The 27,833-nt window shown below is 31.6% G+C and overlaps 1 protein-coding gene across 1 annotated transcript in view; it reads right to left on the bottom strand.

Moving 5' to 3' along the window:
* LOC127737742 (WD repeat-containing protein 44-like) overlaps window positions 1–27,833 on the bottom strand; it is a 48,428-nt gene that overhangs the window by 9,451 nt on the left and 11,144 nt on the right. The window contains exons 4-17 of the mRNA XM_052248622.1: window positions 25,736–25,808; window positions 23,825–24,445; window positions 16,797–16,943; window positions 15,696–15,848; window positions 11,316–11,539; window positions 9,758–9,831; window positions 9,106–9,167; window positions 8,321–8,398; window positions 7,659–7,794; window positions 7,243–7,313; window positions 5,191–5,304; window positions 3,561–3,683; window positions 2,485–2,676; window positions 112–213 (exon numbers count right to left, since the gene is read on the bottom strand). Coding sequence (XP_052104582.1) covers window positions 112–213; window positions 2,485–2,676; window positions 3,561–3,683; window positions 5,191–5,304; window positions 7,243–7,313; window positions 7,659–7,794; window positions 8,321–8,398; window positions 9,106–9,167; window positions 9,758–9,831; window positions 11,316–11,539; window positions 15,696–15,848; window positions 16,797–16,943; window positions 23,825–24,445; window positions 25,736–25,808 — 2,170 coding nt within the window. The remainder of the gene's footprint in view (window positions 1–111; window positions 214–2,484; window positions 2,677–3,560; window positions 3,684–5,190; window positions 5,305–7,242; window positions 7,314–7,658; window positions 7,795–8,320; window positions 8,399–9,105; window positions 9,168–9,757; window positions 9,832–11,315; window positions 11,540–15,695; window positions 15,849–16,796; window positions 16,944–23,824; window positions 24,446–25,735; window positions 25,809–27,833) is intronic.

Raw genomic sequence — 27,833 nt, 5'->3', positions numbered from 1 at the left:
GACAGAAATTATGTATAATGAATCTGTGCTGGCTGAAACGCACCTATTGGATCATATACACGTACATGTATCTCAACATGCAAAATATACATTATGTTTATTTATATTTACCTTATCTTCACCAGGGAGAGGTTCTATACCCGTGATTTTACTTCCTTTGGCATTCTTACCCCTGGTTGATCTTACATGGATCTGTGTATAATACTTTAATTGCTGTCAATATAAATCATTTATTAAACATACAACCTGTAATCTGAATTATTGACTTTTTGGATGAGTACATTGGCGTTGAGGGTCAAATGTAGAAAAAGTTGCTGATGCAAATCCATGCCAAATATCATCATTGGTTCTTATTAAATTGATCAAATCAACAACTTTGACAATTGTTGATTATGTAATGATTAACAACCCACAGCTCTGAAATGACAAATCTAAAAATCTTTGAAACTGAAAGTGACATTTTCTTCACACAACTAAACATTGATTTAAATTTTGTACAGACTAAGTTATCGCACACAGTAGGATGAACAGACAAACAGACAGCTGTATACCATTATACATCCATTGTTTGACATGCTTATCAAACAAATATGAAACTTTATCATCTATCCTAAGTTTATGATCAGTTATTTCCTAAAAACAATGCTTTTATTCAAGGCAATCTCGTTATTATTCAGAAGGAATGACTATTTCTATTATTTTTTTATGAGCATATACATGTAGATTTGTGAGCTATATAAAATAAGATGTAGTATGATTGCCAATGAGACAGAGAGTGAGACCAATGTCATAGATATATACCAGCCATCAGATTTTAAATAAAACTTTCCCAGTTGTATACATGGTCAGTGACACTATTTTACATTTATCAAATGAAAGAAAATACATGACAATACTTTAGCTATTAACCAATCAACATCATGGATACTTATATAAAGTATTATCACCAAGAAAAAAATGGACCGATATCATGTATTTAGTTCCTATTGTAGTCAATAATTCATCAGTTTCAAATCGAATATTATGCAAACTGACAAATTAGTAGATATATACCGGCCTAATTTATTAATGTATAGATTATAAAAATACCTTTAAAATATGTAATAAAATGCTTCCCCTAGCGCAGCCTGATACGACTGCAGAGGTCGAAACCTTGAACAGTTGGGGCAAGTTTGGACACAATATTCAAGCTTGATACTGTCTGAATTTGGATTGTGATCAAATTTTTGACATAATATAGGTTTCTGACACAAAATAAATGTGATCAAAGATCTTAAAAATTTGAAATGGGACATTTAATTTACCAAGTATGGTCTGATATCCAAAATCTAACAACATGGTTAGATTCAGCATATAAAAAACACCAAAAATTTAATTTTAGTTGAAATCAAACAATTTTTAATTTTGGACCCTTCAAACCTTAATATGGACTAATTTGAAAACAGGGCCCAAAATAAAAAATCTAAATGCACAATAAGATTCAGCATATCATAGAGCCGCAATAATTCAGTTTTTGATGAAATCAAACAAAGTTTAATTTTGGACCCTTTGGACCTCAATGTAGACCAATTTAAAAATGGGGCCCAATATCCAAAAAAGTAATACAAGGTTAGAACCCTCAAAAATTAAAGACTTAAATTAATCCCATTGAAATTGGTTAAGAGATTTGTATTTATTTTCAATTGAAGATGTCTTGCTATTGCGCAATACTGTGCTGTTTGGTGTGTATCTCCTGCCATATCAGTATTTGTTGCTTTTATATATAAATCAGAAATAATCTATGTAAAAATGGAAAATTTTTGGGAAAAAAAAACCCAAAAAATTATGAAAAAAAAATTCCCCCCCCCCCCCCCAAGAAATTTTGAAAAATCTTGAAGAAAAAAATATGAACCCCCCCCCCCCCCCCCTCCCCCATAAAAAAAATTTGCAAATTTCAAAATTTTGAAGAAAAAAAATATTTGAAACCCCCCCCAAATTTTTTTTTTTTTAAATTTTGAAGACTATTTTCTTTTCGGGAAAAATGTACAATTTCAGAGAGTTCCATAATCTTTAACACAAGTTATTGTGGAAACTAGAAAAATGCTTGTTTTTGGCCCCTTTTATGCCCCTAATTCCTAAAACATTAGGGCCAATTACCCCCAAACTCAATCCCAGCCTTTCTTTTGTGATATGGAACCTTGTGGTATAATTTCAGAGAGATCCATACACTTACACACAAGTTATTGTCCGGAAACTACAAAAATGCTTGTTTTTGCCCCCTAAACTGTTGGTACCATAACCCCCAAAATCAATCCCAACCTTCCTTTTGAGGTATTGAACCTTCTGGTAAAATTTTATAGAGATCCATTCACTTAAACTAAAGTTATTGTCCGGAAACCAAATGTGTCTTCGGACGCTGATGCCGAGAACGACGAAGACGACATGATAGCAATATACGAACAAAAATTTTTTGCGGTCGTATAAAAAGCACATAACTATACTAACCTCAGTCGTATAAAATATGCATTTTCCATCATAAGTGCCAACGACTGCTAGTTTGCCATTCCTACAGAAGTTAGCTGTTGTAATTAGTGCTGAAGGACCCTGCACTTCGTTCCATAATGTGACTTTCTTATCAGGAATATTCCACAGCCTCAATTTACCATCAAGTGATCCACTCAGAAAATATCTGTCATCCTAAAAACATTTATTATTATAAAGCAATTGGAAAATATAAATTACTTCATTCTGATAAAAATCAGTCATTAAGCTGAAATAAAACTCTTATCTGCAACTCCCCTGAACTTCAATACTCTATAATAAAATCACTGACTGCAATTTCTTATAATTTATCTATATGCCAAAAAAAAAATATGTGTCTCAATTAAATATCTATACCAGAAAAATTGTGAAAAACAAAAAATATGAAATTTTCTATTATTAAAGTTCTAAGCTTGTAATTTCAATAAAAATCATCCGCTGAAACATATTATATTGGAAATGTTACTTCTCAGAAAAAACTCAATAGCAAGAAAATCAGCTTATGTAATCCATAAAAGAAAAAAAAACATTTTTGGGAAATTTTGGAATCGAAATAAAATTAAAGTGTTTCCATTGGACACCAGGTCCAGTTGCAAACAAAGAGAATATTGTTGGAAATAAATTTTTCTCTCTCCAATTTTCAAGAAAAAAATAATGCACATATACTACATACTATGAACAACAACTGTACAACCCTAACTTGGCACATGTTTTAGAAAGTTCACATGTGTTCTCAGTTTCAAGTTGATGTGACCATAAATTTATAGTCGACTACCTTAAACTAAAGAGACATGGGTAACACTATATATTTGTCCCAAAATTGCAACTATGCAATGAAAATTGGTAAAAGTCTAAATGAAATCCATTTACTAGTGAGACTTTGTAGATAGGGGATACCTTGTGCACATAGTGTCAATTTTTTTATATGTAAAAACTCTTACTTTTCTGAAAAAATACAACAGCAGGTATACAAGTCAACAAAAAAAGAAATCTACTCAGCAGGTGTAAATATTCATTAATAAATTCTTATAACTCCTTACCTTTGGATGGAAGACAATAGATGTAACAAAGTCAATATGTTGGAAGGTACACAGACATTCTTTACGTGAGACATGCCACAAACGTACTGTTTTATCCATAGAGGAAGACAAAATAAAGTGGTTCTGAAAAAATAACATTATAGCTTCATCATTTTTGAAAACTGTAATTAAATCTGTCATAAATGACCTATTTCTTCAATTTATATTTTCAAGCTGATATAACAGTTTTAATTTTCAAGATTTTGTAAGTATCTTGGTAGGAATAATTTTCATGGTTTTATAACATTGGGATACAAAACAAGTATTTTTTCCATGTTACTATTTTTTGCACTGTACAATATATATATACATGCAGTTTTCTGAGGGTAATTTTTAGCATTCTACCATATATATATATATGCAGCTTATCAACTTACTGTACACCAATTGATACTTTTACAAAAAATACACAACAGGTACTTTTACTGTAATCAGGTGTTATACTTTTGGGCAATATCTTGGTACCTTGTAAATCAAAGAGATATAATGCTGACACAAAGCTCATAATAACTGTGTGTCAAGGGTAAGCTGTTCCTGATCAAATGGTGGAACCCCTTGTGTTGATCATGGTTATCAAAACTCAAGTGACAAGTCACGTTTCATGATGTCCACAACAAGAAAAGAAGGACAGGATTGTGGCTACAAACAAATGGAAAATATCATTGGTTATCCGCCCAACAGTTATTATTCCATGATGGCATCCTTTTCAACTTTCAGGGATTCTGAGTTGACTTCAACTTTATCGTTACAACCCTCTATCAAGGAAAACATAATAGGATAGGCAAGATCTACTGGAATTTGCAAGTAAAAAAATTAAGGGAATATAAATTGCCACAAATTTGTCAAACTTAGATCTGCTCTGATATGAATGTATCAACAAAGTTAAAAATCACAAATATATATTGATGCAGTTGGCTAGAAAGGACTAAATGCAAAAAAAGTAGACAGGAAAATATGTTGAACTGTGAGCTATGGCTCACTTATACCTTCGCTAAAAGTATTCAATTAACAGGAAGTTGATAAGTAATTGATGCCAAAATGCATCACACTGTACGGCATGCCAACATGAAACATGATTCCAAATTTTAGAAAACCTTGATTTGTATTTCCTGAGAAAAATGTGACAATAAGTTTCATACTTAGCAGTTATGTGTAAGAACAGCATCATTCAGTATAGCATGCTCACATCAATCTTGATACCAAAATTTCAGGAACCTCTCACTAGTAGTAACTAAGAAAAATGCAACCTTTGGAGCAGGGGTTCAATAAATTGGTTTTCAGTATATACTCCATTTACATGTGCTACACAAAAACAGGAAAAGTTCACAATGGGAAAATTTTAATCATCTGGTTTGTCTTTTAGTTTTAATCAACATTCAATGTCAATTACTTGATCTAAGTCAAAATTTGCAGTAGACCTAACAGTATAAATGGTACCTTTAAATGTCCATAGACTTCTGTTGTTTGGTGTTGGTCTCAGTTGACATTTATGCTTCATCTCCTTTGTTTCATATCTATATGTTGTATTACTGTGATAAATTATTGATCAGAGAATTATATCTATATCATATATATTTTAAATTGTATTTACTTTTGACCAGGAGACATCCAATACATCAGCAGTGTGTCCTCTAAATGTACAAAACGGTTTTGGCATGAATGGTGCTATTAAATCTTCAGGGTCATGGCCTCCGCTAGCTTGTTCCTGGTTAAAAAAAACCAGTTCATATCAAACATATGTAAACAAAGACTTTAAATATGACAAGCTTTCTTTTTTTACTAAATCAAAATTATACAACTGTGAATTTAATGCTTTCAACAGTGTTGAAATTTTGAATTATTAAAATAATATATTAGATTGATCTTTCTTTTTTTGAGACAATGGGATTACTTTTTTTAATTTTTTTTAGGACGAGACTAGATACATATGGCACAAATTTCAAATGATTTTTTTATAACTATCAAACAATTATACAATTAAAAAGACAGGATCATCAGATGGTTCAAATTCACATGAAATACCAAACTATATGAAAACTATTTAAAAAAAAACAAAAACAAATAAATGGAGAATGTGTCCCATGGACACAGATGATGCCCCTGCTTGCATATAATGTTATAAAGGGGCATAACTCGAGAACGGTAAAAGTGACACCACCCAAATTCAAACTTGATCTGTGTTTTGTGGTAATTGGCATTGTGTATAAGTTTCAAAATATTTGGTTGAGGCAAACTAAAGTTAGAGAACGAAAAACCAATTTCGGTACGTACGTATGGACAAGGGTAATACTTCAAGCCCCCTCCGGTGATGGCTGGGGCAAAAAAAAATGTAACCACACAACTTCAATCTACAAATGCAGCAGTGTTTCTAATCAATTGATCAATCAAATCTCATGTCAAACTAACAATTAAGATACACTTCCATGTCATATCAAAATGTTTTCTTTATTTTATTAAATAATAACAATAGCAGATTTCTGATACTTTTTGTTTAATTTTTTACCAACTTATCAACAATGATTTAGAGCTTGACATATTGCATGGACACCTGTCTATTGTCTGACTGTATGTTGCCCTCTAGATGTCTATTTGTGTTGCTGGGTCTCTATCTCATGGACCCATGCCCCAAATCTCATTCTATTCATGAACTATTATAAAGGATTTTGAATCTAAGACTACCTACAAATCAAAAGCCACTAAATTAACAGCTGTTCTTTTGAAATTTGAAGAACTTTACAATTAATAACCACTGACATAACAACAGTTCGTTTGATTTTTGGAGAAAAAAACTAGTACAATAAAAAAAAAAACACCAACAAAACAACTGTTTTTAAATTTTTAGACAAAAAAGTAGTACAATTAAACGCCACTGACATAACAGCTGTTCTTTTGAATTTTGGAGAAAATAAACTGTTGACACAGAGATATGTCTCGCCTGTCTGCATAAAATTCAGAAAATGACTGTTTGATGAACAGCAACATTGCTAATTAATTTAAAGTCCATTGACCATGAACTAGTGGGCAGGGCCTCGAATTGGTCAATAAACTGAGATGTACAGGCAGTAATGTAACTTTATAGAAAATATCTTTGTCTATTGTAAGTATTTCCTATCAAACTAACTTAAGCAGAAAAGTAAACATTGAAAATTGGTAAATAATTGAAAGTCACTGGACCATGACCCACAGAGGCAAAGAAGAAATTGTTGTCAAACTAACATGTACTGATAGTAATGCAACTTTAAAGTTCCTATCAAAAGGACTTAAGCAAAAAATGTAACACTGAAAATTGCTAAGTAATTCAGTCTCTGGACCATGACCTAGGGGGCAGGGTCACAAAATAGTCGTCAAACTGATATGTTCTATTAGTAATGCAGCTTTATAGAAAATATCATTGACCTATCACAAGTAGCTTCTATCAAACTAACTAAAGCAGAAAACTTAACAATTGTAAACTTTTGTCGCAGGAGAGACAAAAACAAGTACAATCAAAAGCCGCTGACATAACAACTATTTTTTTTTTATTTTTGGAGAACTCTACAATCAAAAGCCACTGTCATAACAACCGTTCCTTTGATTTTTGGGGGAAAAAAAACTTTACTGATTGACAAATTAAAAGCATTTGAGTTAGTTTAATATCACTTACCAGTAATTCTCCAGAACTACCAGAAAGAAACGAATTAAGGCTTTCCTGTGATGGAGCAGGTGATATAGTAACTGGAATAGAATAATAAAAAACATTGGAAACAAGGACATTTATGTTTATATCTAGTGCTTTATAAAACTGAAAGTGGGAGACCATATATGATGTTAAGAGCTTTTATAAAATAAAGATTGTTTGTTTATTGAATAATGTTAAGTGTCAGATATTTCATGCATACTCAGTGTGAGAGCAAATCAGCAATAAATATTTTATTTATATGTACTATCATTTCCAACTTGTTACCAGAGTCCTACATTTCACTATCATTCGTTATACAAAACTATTGTCCTTTGAACTTTTAAGTCTTTTGAAAACAAACTAATAAACACACAGACCTAAAGCTATTTGATAACACTTACCATCAGCATATTTTTGTTTCATATCATTAAAATAAGTAAAAGCAGATTTAAGCACCCAAATCCTCAGAGTATTATCTTGTCCACCAGTAGCCAGTAGTCTACCACAAGGAGAGAATTTCATGATCCATACAGCACCCTATGAAAAATATTTAACATAAAGACAAAGTAAAATAATGCATTCTTTTTGTGTTTTATGGTGTCTCGCTAATCAATATGCATTACATTAACATATCATAAAAAGGTGAAAAACATGAAACTTCATTTAAATTTTCTATGAAATCATTGTTTTACTTTTGTTTATAAATATTTGTAGTTTGCCAAAAAAATTATTAGTCTGAAGGATTCTTAATTCCTGGTTTCAGATTTCACATTCAGGACAGAATTTCCATCAGCTTCTGATTTGGGTTTTAATTAACCATAAAATGTATGCAATAATGTCTATATATCTCATTATTTACAATAACAATTATGTTATTATTCAATTTCCTATTTAAAGTAATTGTGACTTATTCCTTATCTTTGAAAAGTAGGTTATACAAAGTAAGCATTGTTTTTATCTGGATTTTTTTTTTATTGAGAAATATTTTTTTTACTGTTAACTGTTAAAAGCTTTGGTTTCAGATTTTGTTTCACTATCTTCATCAGCTATAATAAAAACTTACAGTATGAACACCTGTCATGTCTTGTAACAGTTGTAGTTTATCAAAGTCATGCTGCATTTTACTGGTTTTTGCTTTAATCTGAAATTAATCAACATTTACACCAGTCATTACTTTGACTTTTTATATCATTATAATAACATGTGTGATCAAACTGAAAAATGTGTCTTAAGTTTATATTTCTAGGACCCAACAGAGTATCTGTAAATTTCAAAAGATTTGTAATGGTTTTTATAAGCATATCCAGCAATAAAATGCAAATTATAAAGGAAAAGGGAGGTAATTATCATGGCTTTTTCTAATTTTGTTTCAGCAGGTTGAATATAGAGCATCCCCTTAAAGTGAGACTAAACCTCCATAATCACCTGTTATTGTTGTGATGTGACATGTACCTGAGCAGATAAGAGAAATTGTAAGTGTGAAATGAAAATCTACAAAGTTCCAAGAAATTTGGACAATGGACACAGGACATAGAGTGGACAGACAGGCTGTTTATTGTATAACCCATAAAAGTAATCTGTACAGGGGGATGGGGTAGTCAAAAAGTCAATACACAGAGCTGAATGTTTTTCTATGGAAAATCAATAGCAAATTATTTCATAAATGCATTCAATATCTTGCCAAATTAAGCAAGTACATGGATAGCTAGGAATGACTGAATTAAATTTAATGCATATTTACTTGTAGTAGTGTGTGCATATATTATCTAATCAATATTTGATATCAATTTTTAAAAAGTCAAGTATTTGTGATCATGTTGTCTACCAGTTTCATCATTAAACACTAACCTTGAACATTTTACCATCAAAAATTATTTCCTGTTCAACTGCAGTTTCTTCCATGTGCAATACTACAAAGTTAAATGTATAAAATTAGGTAATGTCTCAAAAAACATATTGTCACATGGATGTTAAGCATTAAACAATAAATAACGAATGTATGATATTGTTATTTGAGTCTTACAGGTTAATATTTTGAAGAAGTTAATTTGTGTGAAAACTCAACCAACTCACTCACAAACTGAAGTTGGAAGGACTTTATATTTCAGCCTTTAAGTTAAGCTACCAAGTGAAAAAATGAGTTTAAACATCAATTAAATCAGTAAAAATAATCTTTATTAGTTATAAAATGCACTAAATTATGTCCAAAATCAAAAATTTATCAACACTATTTCCAGTGTGTAGGAATTCATCGTATCATATCTATTTTTCAAAGTACTTTATCCTTCCAATCTAATCCATAAAAAATTAGAATATGTGTTCGAATCGATTATTCAACCAGTGAACATTTTTTTCTCAAAATATAACAAGATTTTTTTTCTATAAAACTGATGGTAAAGCAACCAAAAATCAGTCAACATAACTATGATTTACTTGTTTTAAGGCTTTCATTCTTTACTTTTTCTTCCATTAAATCATTAACATAACTTTAAAACCTCACCTTGGTCTGCTACTGATTTAAGTCTGTTGGTAGTGCGGTCTATTTTCTTTCCTAACATTTTCCTTAATCTAGACCTATATTTAAACAAGAAAAACATTTTTATCTGTATCCCATTGTTATATTTAGTTTTAATTAAACATGAGATGTTTATTTATAGCATATAATCATGATATTTTCTAAAAATGTCTGTAGTGTAGTGAAGAGGAGGGGTGAAAGGAAATTCTTTTAAATCATATTAGGAAATGTTTTGTAAAGTCAATAATTTAAAATTTTATGCATGGTGAGGCAAATTAAAAATGCTTTTCATCCAAGCTCCCATTCATTTCTTGAATAGTCCTCATACAATTTTCAAGGTCTACATAATCCCACTTGCTCTGATAAGTTACAAATTTAGAAAAAGATTTATTATAATGCATAAGTTTTAGCCAATTCTCTTACTAATCATCTTACTATAACAATATTTTATCAAATGGAAAATACATCTTGTGAAAAGTTGGATTCAAAATTCAGGCAACTAGTGTTGATTTATCTCCTCCTGGCTTGTTTTCGTCTTCTTATTTGACTGGGATTTTTTTTTTTTGTGAATATAACAGATACTGATGAGCCTACATTGTTTATAGACAATTAAAACACTAAATCCCTGGGGATGTGTTTTAGTTGATTTTAGTCTCTGATGCATGATTTTTTATTATTGTTTTTGGCTTTTAACTAGCTTTCAGTAACTGTGAGTACTCTCAAATCGTACTTTCGTGTTAATTTGACCTGTTACACAATTAGTAATGCATTTTTGTTATTCAATGTTTACTTATTTTGTCTTATATCTCGTCTCACTATTTTTAATATGTACCACCTATGTTAAGTATTTACCCCATAGTATGATGATAAATTTTCACTGCTGTTCTCGTACTATGAACAACAAATTTATTTATTTTGTAAAAATTATCTCTGTTCTCCTAACAACAAAATTATTATATTTAAATTTATCTGTGTACGTTATTTTATTTAACACCATTTTGTCCAAGGTCATAGTTGTCTTTTGACATTGTGTCATAGATCAAATTTATTCGTTCAGTGTATGTTTACTTGTTTTTGTTAATATGTCTGTTTGAATGAGTTAAGCCATTTCAATTGATATTTGTAATGTTACACTACTATTTTAGGTTAGGGTGAAGGTTGGCGCTTGTTAAAACGTTTAAACCCGCTGCATTTGTTTGCACCTGTCCTAAGTCAGGAGCCTGTTTCAGTGGTTGTCGTTTGTTGATGTGGTTCTTAAGTGTTTCTCGTTTCTTGTTTTTTATATAGATTAGACCGTTTGTTTTCCTGTTTGAATTGTTTTACACTAGTCATTTTGCTTTATAGCTTGCTGTTCGGTGTGAGCCAAGGCTCCGTGTTGAAGGCCGTACTTTGACCTATAATTGTTTACTTTTTACACATTGTGACGTGGATGGAGAGTTGTCTCATTGGCACTCATACCACATCTTCTTATTTCTGATTACAATCAAGCATAAATGAATTGTTATATACAAAATTTGTATTCTAATAATTCTAAGAAGCTTACACTTTTTTCTTTGTCCCTTGTTCCTCTGAGAGAGACATTGTTTCACTATGCATGTCATCGTCTATGCTCTCTGTGTCGCCTGCATGATCACGGTATTCCTTCGTCAGTCTCATTATATGTAACGATAATGGATTCATTCCCTTTGGAATCTTATCCTCGGCTACACTTAGGGGAACTTCTTCACCAGTGTCCAAGTTGACAACCATAACAGCATCTAGAATTTCCTGTAATCATAATTTTTTTTTTGTTGACATATTTCAAGTATCATTTAAAATAAGTGAAGAAAGGTAAAGGTAACACATACAATAATTTGTTAACACTATGCATACCACTTAAAGAAACTTTTGCAACACTTCCATTGATACTAATGGGGGTTAAACTTTGAGGGCTCATATCTTTGTAGAAAATGCTCAAAATGATCTGAAGTTACGGTGCAGTCCAGTGAATCTGAGCACCTAAGACTTTTAGCTTTACTTTGGTAAACTCATAAAACCAATAATCGGATAAATGTGAACAATTTCATGAAATCTTCGTAATGTATGATTTCACCCGTAAGATTTTGTGTAATGTGTGTCCAAAATTAGGGAAACCCCTGCTTTGACAGGTCTTCAAATGTCTGGTGATTTCGTACAGGCCTTTTAAAAATCGTAAATTTTGAATAAAGGAAGGATTTTATACTATGAAATACAGTTCAATTTGAACAAAACAGACTGCCAAGGATGCAGAGCAAAAGTTTTTTGCAGTTTGATAAAATTTGCCATAAAAAGGAAACCAATTTCTGATAATGTCATATTTTTTTATGGAAAATGGTTAAATATGGTTAATCATAGGATTGCAAATATAAATTTATGCTTGAACTTAACAATTTTAATCTTTTCTGTCCCTTCGGAAGACTAAAACAATTAAAAGAACAATTTTATTTATGTAATGTTGGGGATATGACAAAATCAGATGATACATACTTGGTTATATATAGTAAGTAATGCATGTACATACTTGGTTATCACTTGCTAATTACTTCTAAAACTGTCCTTACATTTAAATCCTGCCACTGGACATGAAACTGACTAATGAGTTATACACTCTAGGCATTCCATATTCTCCCCAGGATTCATCTTCAGCTGACCAAAATGTTTAAATTGAGTGATTATTTCATTTTACATCAGCTTCAATTGTTAAAAGTAATGTTTGTTGGACAAAGGGTCTTACATCAAACATTAATCAGTATGTTTTAATGCTATAGCACTTGTGCTCTTTGTTACTGATAACCAGTAGGAAATATTAAAACAATGAAAAAAGTGGATGTTTAGTGATATTCTAAATCTCTGTAAAGGAAGAGAATAGTACAGTTTGAATAGTTATTTCGTATTTTGGTATCTATTTATTAACACCATTTAGGTATATATTTTTTTTTTATCATTTTGAAAATTAAGCTTGAATTCCTACACTGTAAATGATTAAGGGCAGTGACCCTTTCTATTGAATGCCAGTGACCCTTTCTATTGAATGCCAGTGACACAAACTAATACTACAACCATTTGATCTACTTATTGTAGTAACCTGATCTGGCAACAGACAACCAGAGTTTGAGCCAGGCCTATACATCTGTATATTAGTTACCTGATCTGTCAACAGACGACCAGAGTTTGAGCAAGGCCTATACATCTGTATATTAATGACCTGATCTGTCAACAGAAATCCAGAGTTTGAGCCAGGTCTAAACATCTGTATATTGGTAACCTGATCTGTCAACAGATGACCAGAGTTTGAGCCAGGTCTCAACATCTGTATATTAGTGACCTGATCTGTCAACAGACAACCAGAGTTTGAGCCAGGTCTCAACATCTGTATATTAGTGACCTGATCTGTCAACAGACAACCAGAGTTTGAGCCAGGTTTAAACATCTGTATATTAGTTACCTGATCTGTCAACAGATGACCAGAGTTTGAGCCAGGCCTATACATCTGTATATTAATGACCTGATCTGTCAACAGAAATCCAGAGTTTGAGCCAGGTCTAAACATCTGTATATTGGTAACCTGATCTGTCAACAGATGACCAGAGTTTGAGCCAGGTCTCAACATCTGTATATTAGTTACCTGATCTGTCAACAAATGACCGGAGTTTGAGCCAGGTCTAAACATCTGTATATTAGTTACCTGATCTGTCAACAGATGACCAGAGTTTGAGCCAGGTCTCAACATCTGTATATTAGTGACCTGATCTGTCAACAGACAACCAGAGTTTGAGCCAGGTCTCAACATCTGTATATTAGTGACCTGATCTGTCAACAGACAACCAGAGTTTGAGCCAGGTTTAAACATCTGTATATTAGTTACCTGATCTGTCAACAGATGACCAGAGTTTGAGCCAGGCCTATACATCTGTATATTAATGACCTGATCTGTCAACAGAAATCCAGAGTTTGAGCCAGGTCTAAACATCTGTATATTGGTAACCTGATCTGTCAACAGATGACCAGAGTTTGAGCCAGGTCTCAACATCTGTATATTAGTGACCTGATCTGTCAACAGACAACCAGAGTTTGAGCCAGGTTTAAACATCTGTATATTAGTTACCTGATCTGTCAACAGATGACCAGAGTTTGAGCAAGGTCTAAACATCTGTATCTTAGTTACCTGATCTGTCAACAGACAACCAGAGTTTGAGCCAGGCCTATACAACTGTATATTAGTGACCTGATCTGTCAACAGATTACCAAAGTTTGCCCCAGGTCTAAACATCTGTATATTAGTTACCTGATCTGTCAACAAATGACCGGAGTTTGAGGCAGGTCTAAACATCTGTATATAAGTTACCTGATCTGTCAACAGACAACCAGAGTTTGATCCAGGTCTAAACATCTGTGTATTAGTTACCTGATCTGTCAACAGACGACCGGAGTTTGAGCAAGGCCTATACATCTGTATATTAGTTACCTGATCTGTCAACATGACGACCAGAGTTTGATCCAGGTCTAAACATCTTTATATTAGTTACCTGATCTGTCAACAGATGACGGAGTTTGAGCCAGGTCTAAACATCTGTATATTAGTTACCTGATCTGTCAACAGATGACCAGAGTTTGAGCCAGGTCTAAGCATCTGTATATTAGTTACCTGATCTGTCAACAGATGACCGGAGTTTGAGGCAGGTCTAAACATCTGTATATTAGTTACCTGATCTGTCAACAGACAACCAGAGTTTGAGCCAGGTTTAAACATCTGTATATTAGTTACCTGATCTGTCAACAGATGACCAGAGTTTGAGCCAGGTCTAAACATCTGTATATTAGTTACCTGATCTGTCAACAGATGACCAGAGTTTGAGCCAGGTTTAAACATCTGTATATTAGTTACCTGATCTGTCAACAGACAACCAGAGTTTGAGCAAGGCCTATACATCTGTATCTTAGTTACCTGATCTGTCAACAGACGACCAGAGTTTGAGCAAGACCTATACATCTGTATTTTAGGGACCTGATCTGTCAACAGACAACCAGAGTTTGAGCAAGGCCTATACATCTGTATCTTAGTTACCTGATCTGTCAACAGACGACCAGAGTTTGAGCAAGGCCTATACATCTGTATATTAGTTACCTGATCTGTCAACAGACGACCAGAGTTTGAGCCAGGCCTATACATCTGTATATTAATGACCTGATCTGTCAACAGAAATCCAGAGTTTGAGCCAGGTCTAAACATCTGTATATTGGTAACCTGATCTGTCAACAGATGACCAGAGTTTGAGCCAGGTCTCAACATCTGTATATTAGTGACCTGATCTGTCAACAGACAACCAGAGTTTGAGCCAGGTTTAAACATCTGTATATTAGTTACCTGATCTGTCAACAGATGACCAGAGTTTGAGCAAGGTCTAAACATCTGTATCTTAGTTACCTGATCTGTCAACAGACAACCAGAGTTTGAGCCAGGCCTATACAACTGTATATTAGTGACCTGATCTGTCAACAGATTACCAAAGTTTGAGCAAGGCCTATACATCTGTATCTTAGTTACCTGATCTGTCAACAGATTACCATAGTTTTGCCCAGGTCTAAACATCTGTATATTAGTTACCTGATCTGTCAACAAATGACCGGAGTTTGAGGCAGGTCTAAACATCTGTATATTAGTTACCTGATCTGTCAACAGACAACCAGAGTTTGATCCAGGTCTAAACATCTGTGTATTAGTTACCTGATCTGTCAACAGACGACCGGAGTTTGAGCAAGGCCTATACATCTGTATATTAGTTACCTGATCTGTCAACAGACAACCAGAGTTTGAGCCAGGTTTAAACATCTGTATATTAGTTACCTGATCTGTCAACAGATGACCGGAGTTTGAGGCAGGTCTAAACATCTGTATATTAGTTACCTGATCTGTTAACAGACGACCAGAGTTTGAGCGAGGCCTATACATCTGTAAATTAGAACTTGGAGATGATTCTGAATCTGATGAAATCTTTAATCTGTCTTCTGACTTAAAGAATCTTGGTTTGTCTGAGTTGATGGCATGTCCATCTACATCCTACAAAAGAAATCATGATGTAAGACTGACTTAAAATGATAAAGTTGACAACATAGTCTCCCTCAAAGTAGTGTACCCTAAAGGAGAAGTTTTGTCTATCTGAATGACACTTTAACCTGTATCACTCGAAATAACAAAATTGCAGACATGACCAAATCCCCCTATTAACCACTACATGCATATTTTATGTTTACTGTGGATTCAGTATTATTTGTGGGATATATATAAGTATGATTTTTTATAGTCTTGTATGCACATTTTGGCAAAACCATGAAATCAAATTTCCATCAATCCACCAAAATTTATACCCATGAAAATAAATAAATCCACAGTATTAACAATAACACAATGAACCAAACCTGTAACAACATTAAGAAAGAATTCTATCATGCCATCCTCTATACTCATTATTACATAGGTAGGCATTATATTTGTTGATATATTTATACTGAGCGTTAGCATTGATCGAAATACAAGTGACATTGTTTTTCATAAATTGTTTTGTTATAAACTAGGCTGTTAGTTTTCTTGTTTGAATTGTTTCACATTTTGTCATGTTATAGCTTTTATATCTGACTGTACAGTATGGGTTTTTCTCTTTGTTGAAGGGTGTACAGCGACCTATAATTGCTTTCATCCACTTCATTAAAACTCTGGTGGATAGTTTTGCAATTATACCACATCTCTTTTTTATAAACAAGAAAACTGATGCCCTGAATTATGCACAAAACAAAAAACAAATATGATAGACAGTAACCATTGATAACAAGCTGTGTTTGATCTGAGGATTGATTGTAGAGGACCTTCCAATCACCATTCATATTTCAAATTTGTTAAATATTGGCCAAGTTTTAGAAAGATGAAAATGTGTATGTTTAAAGACATCAGACAATAACTAATCACAGATGCCAAATCCTTTAGCACAGTAATTATAAAACTTATACATACTTCAGTTCTGATATGGCGTCCACCACCTAAGGCACTCTGAAGATCTAATGTGAATTCTAAATCTCTTGTCAATTTATCAACAGTTGAGGTAGGTGTAGGTAAAGTTAGAGATGTACGATTACTCCACTCTGAAGGACTGTCTGAAAGCTGTGGAAACAATATTGTTTCTTTATAGATATCTATAGCTACATGTATGTTTATTTTTTCCAAGGAAATAAAAACATGCTGCTATGTAAATGACATAATATACTTTAACTATTAACACTTCTATAAAATTAATGTTTACTTCTTAATGCCAACAGTATAGGAAATCCAGTAAATACATTAATAATACATATGAGAATCAGAGATTGAGGATAAGTAATGTGAATTCAAATTTATACATATATTTCTTATATTTTGATAGATAAACAAATTATTCAATTTCTAGTGAATCTTCAGCAAACTTTTATATTCCTATATAGTGATTCTTTGTTAAGCATTTTTTTTTCAAAATGAGAAATCATTCTCTTGCAAGCTATTGGAAAAATCAATTCAGACAATTCTTATTTTTAAACTTATTAATTCTTATTGGCATGTATTTACCTCAGTTTTAGTTTTTTACCTTTATTCATCATATCTTCTTAAAGGATTTATGAGGGGCCTGATGGGGGGGTCTCATCACGATTCACGAGTTGATTTTTTTGTCAATCACGATTCACAGAAAATAAATTTCCATGATCACGGATCACGAAAATATAAAAAAAAAAAATCTGTAGAAAAACGGATCACGATAGCGAAAATGCGCCGATCACGAAGAACGAAAATAACCCATCAGGCCCCTCATTTATGAGAATTAAACATAAACCAAAACTACTGTTGCCTCTAACTTATAATCTAAAGCTATCTTAAGAACTTCATAAAGTTGTGTATTTCCTACTTATACCCTCTAAAGTACAGCTTGGTTTTCAACTATTTGGCATTGAGCATTCCTGGTGAAGGCAGATCCAGAAAAACGCTTTGGACACATTTTATATAATTATAAAGTGTTGCTTTCATTTTTTGGAATTCACTGAAACTTATATGAGATATCAAAGAATTTCGTGAAAAAGAACCTCCTTTACTTTTTAACCTGTCTACAGTTGGAATGGGCCAGAGTAGGTAAAACTTCTAGATATTTCCTTCATACCACTATAATTAGGATGAACTACTATTAGCAATGTTTATATGTAGCTTTCCTACCATACTATGAAGGTCAAATATACAACTAGAGGTATGGATTTCTCATCTAGCAAAGATGTGCTATATAAGTATTTATGCAAAAATTAGGATAAAAATTTGCTATACAAAATCTTAATTTAAATAAAATTAAAAAAAGTTATTTTTAGGACAATATCTCCAATAAAAAGTCCATTGACAGTTTTGTCCATTAGATTTATTTAGATATCATTTTTGCTGTATACATTTTTCTTCTATCTTTTCAAAAGCAAACAACAATCAATCAATCTATTATTAATTTAAGTTTTCAAAATAATAGGCTAGGCCAAAATGATCAAATTGGTAAAAAAAAATCCCATTTAAAGGCAAGAACTCCTGTAAGGAGTAATCAGTCATCATGGTCATATTGATATTTTTTCTAGATCTTGTTTTGCTGTTTACAGTTTCTGTCTATATATTACTGAGTTAAAATTGGTAACATACTATCGTTTTAAGTCAATTATTGGTTTCTGTCTTATTGACAATTACAAGATCATTTTAAAAGTGTACAGTCTCTATTATAGTTTTCAAGATATGAGAATTTGTATAGGGTTTCAATAATTAATGAAACCCTGTGTTGTGCCTGCTCCTATCATTGTATAAGTGTACTATTTCTTGATTATAAAAAGGCTTCTGTTCAAGTTTCATAAAATTCCATGAAGGTTTGGATAAGTAATACAAATTTTAAAATCTTAAAAAATAGCTATATATAGAATGTACATAATGTTGACTGCTACATAACTGTCCATTCTTAAGTTAAAATTCAGAATAAAGAAGAAAAATCAAAATTCTGATCTAGATGGTAAATACTTGATTATGAAGAACCTTCTCTAAAAGTTTCCTGAAATTCAATTAAAGTTGGAAAAAGATTATTATTGATGTTTTAAAACTTATACTGTATCTAATTGTTATTTCCCAAAACTTAGTCTATTTATCAGTATAATATTAATTGAAAAGTTAAAAAAAATCATAATTCAAATTTTTTCTACAGATGCTTTTTCTTGATAATGAAGAAGCTTTGGTCCAAGTTTAATATTAAGGATAAAATAATTGGAAACCAAAGATATTTATATAAGAATCTAAGGCTAACAAAAGATGACTTGCCTTATTGATGTTAAGGCAAGTAAAGTTCTTAATCTATATTAGATAAAATGTTTTAACCAGAATGGAAATAGCAACACAGCAATGCAAAAAGTTAAAACACAGCATGAATTAAAAATTGTTTTAAATGTATTAAAACCAGAAACATTGACAAAAAAGACACTTTATCAATGACAAGACTTAACAAGTACAGTTAAAGTTATTAGTATTTTTTTTAACAAGAATTCTGAATATTTCAAACTCGTTGGCTTTGAAAAGACAAAAGAAAGCGGGGTACATGTATGTGAGTACTGTAATATAATAATTAATGGATAGAACTACCTTTTTCTGTCCCTGTTCATGAATGCAAAAAAAAATTCAGATTTTTACTGTATTTCATGTATTTAAAATATACATTCTAAATAGCTAAAAAAAACAGTTATACATTTTGACTATACATGATATTATTTTTCAGTTATATAAGGTTTTGGGAAGTTTTCTTTCTCCTTAAGCACATATAGGATATATATTTTAGCTTCACACTTTTCATCTAGATCTTCATTTGAAAATAATCAGAAATGCAGTCATAGTTCAAGTTTCAATCATCATTTTTCATCAAAGGTTTCTTCATAAACCTAAGCAGGGTCCAACTGCATTCTTTAAATATAAAAATAGATATCATGTTTATTTAAGAATTAATTCATGATGGCCATGGTTTATTGGAGATTGTTACTATGGTTGCATTGTTGATGGCCATGGTTTATTGGAGATGGTTACTATGGTTGCATTGTTGATGGCCATGGTTTATTGGAGATGGTTACTCTGGTTGCACTGTTGATGGCCATGGTTTATTGGAGATGGTTACTCTGGTTGCATTGTTGATGGCCATGGTTTATTGGAGATTGTTACTCTGGTTGCATTGTTGATGGCCATGGTTTATTGGAGATTGTTACTCTGGTTGCATTGTTGATGGCCATGGTTTATTGGAGATTGTTACTCTGGTTGCATTGTTGATGGCCATGGTTTATTGGAGATGGTTACTCTGGTTGCATTGTTGATGGCCATGGTTTATTGGAGATTGTTACTCTGGTTGCATTGTTTGTGTAAAATTTTAATGCTTGGGGTTCAATCTGACAAATGATGCATTACCAGTGATAAAATCATTAATAAAACATGGCTACCATGAATCAATTTGATTCTAGTAGGAAAATACAGAACTTACTTGCTTTCTCATAAGACATGTTTGATTTAGGAAGTGATTTAAATTTGATAAAGCAAAAAAATGTTCTATAAAATTTTGTGTTTTTAAATTAACAAATGTAATTAGAATTTCTTCTTATGAGATTTTATTGAATTTCATAAACAAGCAACACCCACAGAAATGTCCATTTTGATCCCCAGTGTCATTCAAATACAACTAACATTGCAAGTTCAATTGTGACAATAAGCATATGTGTTTAGTTGGTACTTGAACACAGCTTTGTTTTCAAAGTGAAAGAAGAGCATCATTTTAGAAAAAGAGGAAACAGATATCTCATAGAGATCTGCAGTTTTATCTTTTTCATATTTCTTTTTCATTTAGTCTTTAGACAGGTCATTAAAAAACATAACTAATAAATATGTTCACTTAGACCTGTTATTGCAAAAAAAAATAAATGGGGAATGTGTTCATGGGACACAGCTTGCATATAACGTTATAAAGGGACAAAACTCAAGAACTGTAAAAGTGATGCAATCCAAAGTTGTACTTGATCTGAGTTTTGTGGTATTAAGCATTGTGTATGCGTTTCATAACATTTAGTAGAGGCAAACTTAAGTTAGAGAACGGAAACGAAAAATTCAGTAATTTTTCCATTTGTAAAGGAGAATAACTGTAGAACGGTAAAAGTGTCACCACCAAAATTCGAACTTGATCTGTGTTTCTTGGTAATTAGCATTGTGCATAAGTTTCATAACATTTGGCAGAGGCAAACTTAAGTTAAAGAACAGAAACGAAAAATTCAGCAATTTTTCCATTTGTAAAGGGGCATAACTCTAGAACAGTAAAAGTGACACCACCAAAATTCAAACTTGATCTGTGTTTTGTTGTATTAAGCATTGTGTATAAGTTTCATAACATTTGGTTGAGGCAAACCAAAATATAGAGAACAGAAACGAAAAATTCAGCTTTTATTCCATTTGTAAAGGGGCATGCCTGATTTTTTTGGTAAACTATCAGGTAAGCCCAAAGGGCGTGCCTGATATTTCATGGAGATAAAGTCAGTTTCAAAAACAAAAAGTCCTTTATTCTTCTTTATCAGTAATTTGAAAACTGAGAAAATTACCATAAGAATAGAAGAAATAGCAAACAAACTACTTTACTGCATCGAATCAATGCAAATCACACAATGCCAAAGAATGGAAAATTTATAATTCTTTAATACCTTTTATTATTTCTGCTTTGAACATGCTTAAAAAAATACAGAATTGTTGATAACATAACGGTTACTCTAATTTCCTTCATGTTTCATTTTCATTTTTTTTCTTCAAAAAAGCATAGAAAGATATAGTCCAAATAATTATGACGTCTTGAAAGGCTATTTTTATTTTTTGCTGTGACACCTAGTTCATATAATTAATGGCGTCACAGCAAAAAATTAAAATAGCCTTTCAAGACTTCATTTGGACTAAGAATGATACAATCTGAATCCGCTTTCAACACCATTTTGCAAAATTTTATTTGTTTGAGAAGTATTGTTGTAGTTCAATCTTTTTCTTACTTGCTTTTAATTTGATGGATAATCTGTTTCAAAATCACATTTATCTTGTCAGCATAAGATGATCACATTCATTTTAGGAAAGCACTAATTATAGATTCAGGTATTGGCAACAAGTCTGTAGTTAATCGGAATTCATGTCATTATTTCAAATATTTAATAGATGTAACTCGACTTTGGTCTTTCTATTGTCGCTTATCATGCTTTTGCAAGATAATGTAATTTATTTTGCAACCCTGAATAGTTATATGAAATGTTGAAAAGCTAAGGCCCAAGCAGTTATTGTTATCATTATTGCTTTTGGTCTGTTAATTGTTGTCACATCGGCAATTATTCCACATCTCCTTATTCTTATATGGTGGTTCAACATTATCAATGTGTGTATATTTTATTTTTTGTTTTAGCTTCTCTCATGCAATGGCGACAGACACCTTTCTGGTTACTTTTTATGTGTTGCGTCTGAATATGAACTGTAACACTTTATAGTGACTGAACAGGTTGAACAAATCCTTCTCAAGAAACAGAAAAAAGAAGACACCTTGAAACAGTACCAGACAATTTTACATTCCAGCTTATAAATGAAAAGTCAGATCGGGATAGTAAGGTGAGCTATCAAAAAATATTCTAGATCAAGTTTTTCGTATATTTTTTTGTTCAAATTTTTACACCATTTAGACAATATCTCTTCAAACAAGCTTCACTAGGTCTGCCTTTACTGAAATAAAGACAAATATTTTATTCACAAAAACACTCATATTTCTGCGAAAAAAAGTCATGTGCAATTTTTTGTGAATGAAAGGAAAAGTAGATCCTTAACCGGTGTACTCGCGCATGTCAATTGTGAACTGACCCTATAACTTTTTTATCATGATCAGTCCACTGATACTGTTATTATCAGAGGGTACACATCAAACGAAAAATGTACAAATTCCCAATAAAAAAATTACATTTAAATCACAATGTTTGTGGTGAAAATGTTTGACATAATTTCCAGAGCGAAAAAAAATTAAGTCTTTGAAGTTTTTATCAAGCTAAAAAATTCTATGAAGAAACCTGATTTTAGATTACTGATTTTTTAAACAAACATGTTAACGAATGTAAATTGATGCCAAAAAACTGAACTATGACTGCATTGCAGAACTAAAAGCAATGATATACTTTTTGTACTGTCCATCCTATCATTCCTATAAAAACCTGAAATAAATATATTGAAAAACTTCAAATATCAAAATTATAAACAAAGTGTGAGAGCACTGCAAAGGCAATTGCCGCAAAGTCAATGTTTTTGTGACTTCTAGTTTTCATCCTTATGTAAAAGAATTACACCTGACAGTAGACTATATCAATCAAATTCAAAAAAGACTATTGACAATTTATTTTACACTACTTCAGAATCATATGGAGAAGTGACTTCTCTTTTTGAAACTTATAGGGAGAATTGGTGAGACTTTCAAAGTTTATGCCCTAAATTATCATTTATAGTTACAAAAGTCAATTGTTTCACTTGTAAGGAACTACATGTACATGTGTAAACAACTAAATATCTAGCACTGTTGCATATTCAAAGAAATAAAATTAAAATGGAAAACAAATTATCATTTATCAATTCAAGTTAAATAAGGAAAACTATTCAGTCGATGTTACATTTGTATTCATTGTTTTTAGTTACAAAATTTATAAATTTAACAAATTTAAGCAACTTTTAAAGTCAATAAATTGAAACAATGTAGTTGCATTAAAATATATACTGGTAATTAAGTGGATCCAATATGTATAACCGGATACATGTATATTAATAGGAGCTGAATACAAATTTTTCACTTTTAGGCTCATTATTCTCCAGTCATCTGAGACATGCATTTGTCTGCAGTTATAATCTTTAGACAACTTAAAATATGGAATTTTGACTGGGTATATGCTCATTATCATACAAATATATATCACTTAAATTAATACCTCACTACTCGAGCATTTCTTTTTCCTAGGTGGAGCAACTGGGAACGTAAGAGTATTATGAGGTGCTGATGGATACTGTAATGTAGATGGTGGAGTTCTAGTTTTTGTAATTCTAATAATATCTGGTTCATTTGAAGCTACTATAACTTCATTAACAATGGTATCTGATTCTGGAATACATCGACTCGTAACTACTGGTCCTTCACTTGCTGAAGAATTTATGGAAGAATTTGACCGACTGCGTAGAGGATCTTGAACCACTAAATTTGCGTGCAATAAAGGTCTGTCTTGTCTATTTGAATCCCCTCTCATTGAACTGGACCTACTGGTCTTAGTGTCTGGAATGGTAATGTTTGCTTGCAAGGTTGTTGGTCGTCCTGCTTCACACAAATTGGAGACTAGATTAGCACTGTTTATATCTGGAATGGATACATTAATATTTTCTGTGTAAACTGTTAATTTGATAGACACTGGATCCTTTGCTGATTCTTGTGACACATCTGAGTCACTGTCCTCTTTGGAATCAACCAGAATGTGGTCACTTCCATCAGAAACTCGCCGTCTCATTTGTTCTAATTTCCTTCTGCGTTTTTCATTTTCCTTCCTCCTCTTTTCCTCAATCTGAAAAAAAATACAGTCAAATAAAACTAGAATGGTTAAAGTGACGCCACCAAAATTCAAACTTGATCTGTGTTTTGTGGTAATTAGCATTGTGTATAAGTTTCATAACATTTGGTTGAGGCAAACTTAAGTTAGAGAACGGAAACTAAACATTTTGCAATTTTTCCATTTATAAAGGGCATAACTCTAGAACGGTTAAAGTGACGCCACCAAAATTCAAACTTGATCCGTGTTTTGTGGTAATAAGCATTGTGTATAAGTTTGATAACATTTGGTTGAGGCAAACTTAAGTTAGAGAACGGAAATTAAAAATTTTGCAATTTTTCCATTTATAAAGGGGCATAACTCTAGAACTGATAAAGTGACACCGCCAAAATTCAAACCTGATCTGTGTTTTCTGGTAATTAGCATTGTGTGTAAGTTTAATAACATTTGGTTGAGACAAACTCAAGCTAGAGAACGGAAACCAATTTTGGGACGTATGTACGTACGTACAGATGGACAAGGGTAAAACTTAATGATCCACCGCTACGGCGGGGGCATAAAAAAGTCTTGCATATCTTCCGCAGAAAACTTTACAAGTGTTGATGTCGTCAAGGAAAAGAAATCCCTATGTTTCGCTTTCCGCGACTTTTGTGGCAAGCGAGACAACTAGCTTTTTATTATTTGATAGCACTGCATACAAAATTTTCTGAAATCGCAGTTATTCATCAAGCATTTTTGTCCATTGTTCAAAAGTAGCAACAATAAATGCAAACACAAATTTCTAAATTTGCAGTATTAAAGTTTTGAATGCAACTAAAGACCTTGATTTATAAAAATATGTTCTATTTGGAAAATGTGAATACATGTCTAGCAGATCAAAATTGATTTTATATCTCTGAAGTTAAACATGCATATCATATGGTATTTTGTGTTTTAAAATTAAATTTTTATTTGGAAAAGCGGCTACCATGTTTTTAAGCTGATTTTAACTAAATGTAATTTGACTGCTGAATTAGGATTAAAAAACAAATTCAAGAAAAAAAAAAGAGTAATTTAGCACAAAAGTTAGGTACTGACATGCAGCTAAAATATCTATCACCTCTTAACTATCGACATTCATGCAAATTAAAACCCCACCTATCATCCAGTATTAAACCTGTTGATAATCAAGAAAAATGCCCTTTCTACCATTTCCCCTATCCAGTCATATACTTGACAGCCTAAAAAGAAGTCCCAATCTAGCAACATAGCTCCACCCAATCTAGCAACATAGCTCCACCCAAACCCTTTTTCATTTCAATTTACCATTTCCTTTTCTCTTTTCTTCCTTTTAAGTTCTTCCAGTTGATTTTGGAATTCTGCATCTTCTTTTTTCCTCCTAAAAATATAACTTATACTGTAATGTTATAGAGTTCAATGAAAAGAAAGAATGTCTCCAAATTATATCATTTTGTAAGGTAATCTTGAAAATATTATTATACAAGAAAATTCATACAGAAATTTGTCAAAATAATCATTTTGGAAAAATTATTACAAATCTAATGGCCAGTTTAAATTTGCAGACTGTTTCCCAAACAACATATGAGAATTAATGCATATTTAATTATATGTTAATATAAAAAAAATTTAAGGTTAAAAAATGCAGTAATCTGAAGTAGTAAATTCAAGCAAAATTTGTTGGAATATGTTCCTAAAATGCAGGAATAGATACATTTTTGTGAATCTTCAAAATCATGTAGTTACACCAAATATGCTAAAATCCACGGAAACCATTTCTCACCTACTATTGTTGCTGTCAAGTAATAGTGGTATGTTCACTGCTAAATGCAAAAACATTTTCTAACATTTTTTTTAGCTTTAAGTTTGAAAAATTTCTTAAAGGGTTTTGTAGAACCCTGGGGTGGAACCATGTGTCTTGCCTGATTTTGGCAAAAAAAAAAAAAAAAGTACTTTAATCAGTAAATACTGAAAAATTAAAAAAATATTTCAAAATTTTAAATAAACCATCATTATCAATCATAAACAGTCAGGGGTACTACTTGTACAAGTAATTTTTATTTACTTGAAGAAGTAATATTAATATACTCATATAAGTAAATTTGTAAGATACTTATACAAGTGTATTTAATTTACTTGTAAAGGTAAAAAAAATTGACTTAGTTATGTCCCTTAGACATTCAGATTTTTTTACTTATATAAGTGAAAAAGTCATCCTATCTTCTTTTCTTGAATTCTTAGGACTTCTTTGCTCTAATAGAATTTTAAATTGTCTGTCCTTTGCAGATGTCTTAACTTATCATTTAAGTGTAATTTCATGGACAATGAAAATCTCATTTGTCTGTTATCTTCAGAACACTGCTCATTTACAAGCCCCCAAGGAGCAATTTTTGAAGGCCTTGCGCAGCCCAATCAGTTTCTTTGTTGAATTAATGAGATGAAACATTGAACTCTAATAAAAAATTATGAGCTAACCTGGGAAAAATCATTAAAGGCATGTTTTTACATCTCAAAACTGGAGAATTTTTGTGGGATTGTAAAAAAAATTTACTTATACAAGTGAATTTTTGAGAAAATTAAGGGGAGATTATTCAAACATTATAATAAACTTATATAAGTATATTTTTTTTTACTTCTTCAAGTAAATAAAGATTACTTGTACAAGTAGTACCCCTGACTGATAAAAGAGGCTTCAGGCAAAGTGCCATAAATTCTATGGAGTTTTAACAAATTTATTGTTTTAAAAAACAAGCATTCTGAGAGTATTGCATGGCAATACATAGTCCCCTACCGGGCAAAAATTAATTATACTGGAACAAAAAGCTAACTTGTTCTCTAACTTGTCATGGTGTAAACAAAAAGAAAATATCAAGTCAATATCTTCAAGTGTGACTAAAAACAGTGTGGAAAACTGATTAAATGAGTGAATTTTCAAGTCCAAGGACCATAACTCTGCACAAAATTATCAGACCGAAACAAAATTTCGAACTTGATCTGTATAACTTGTCATGATTAAACTATATACCAATTATCAATCAATATCTTCAAGCATGATGAAAAAAAGTGTGGAAAACACTTTAACATTTAATATGATTAATAATTCTCTAAAATTAGATATGATATGATGTAATACAGTGTATATCTATTTTCAGATTATAATCAAATATAATGAATAGTTCCAAATATTTTTTCTGTTATTTGTCACAAACTAATATAGATTTGTAACTTATCTATAAAATGTCAACAATTTTTATCTACACAATGTAATGTAATATATTCATTAATAAAAATAGATTATTATCTAATTAAAGGATTTCACTTCATAATTTTTTTTATATATATATAGCATTCAGAAAATTAGTTTAAACAAAATAACAAACAACCTGCCAAAAAATTCTTCAAATAA

Source organism: Mytilus californianus, unplaced genomic scaffold, assembly GCF_021869535.1.
Source record: "Mytilus californianus isolate M0D057914Y unplaced genomic scaffold, xbMytCali1.0.p SCAF_4, whole genome shotgun sequence".
In the NCBI taxonomy this organism is placed as follows: domain Eukaryota; kingdom Metazoa; phylum Mollusca; class Bivalvia; order Mytilida; family Mytilidae; genus Mytilus; species Mytilus californianus.
The sequence above is the reverse complement of the archived record's forward strand: the minus strand, read 5'-3'. Positions and strand labels throughout refer to the sequence as shown.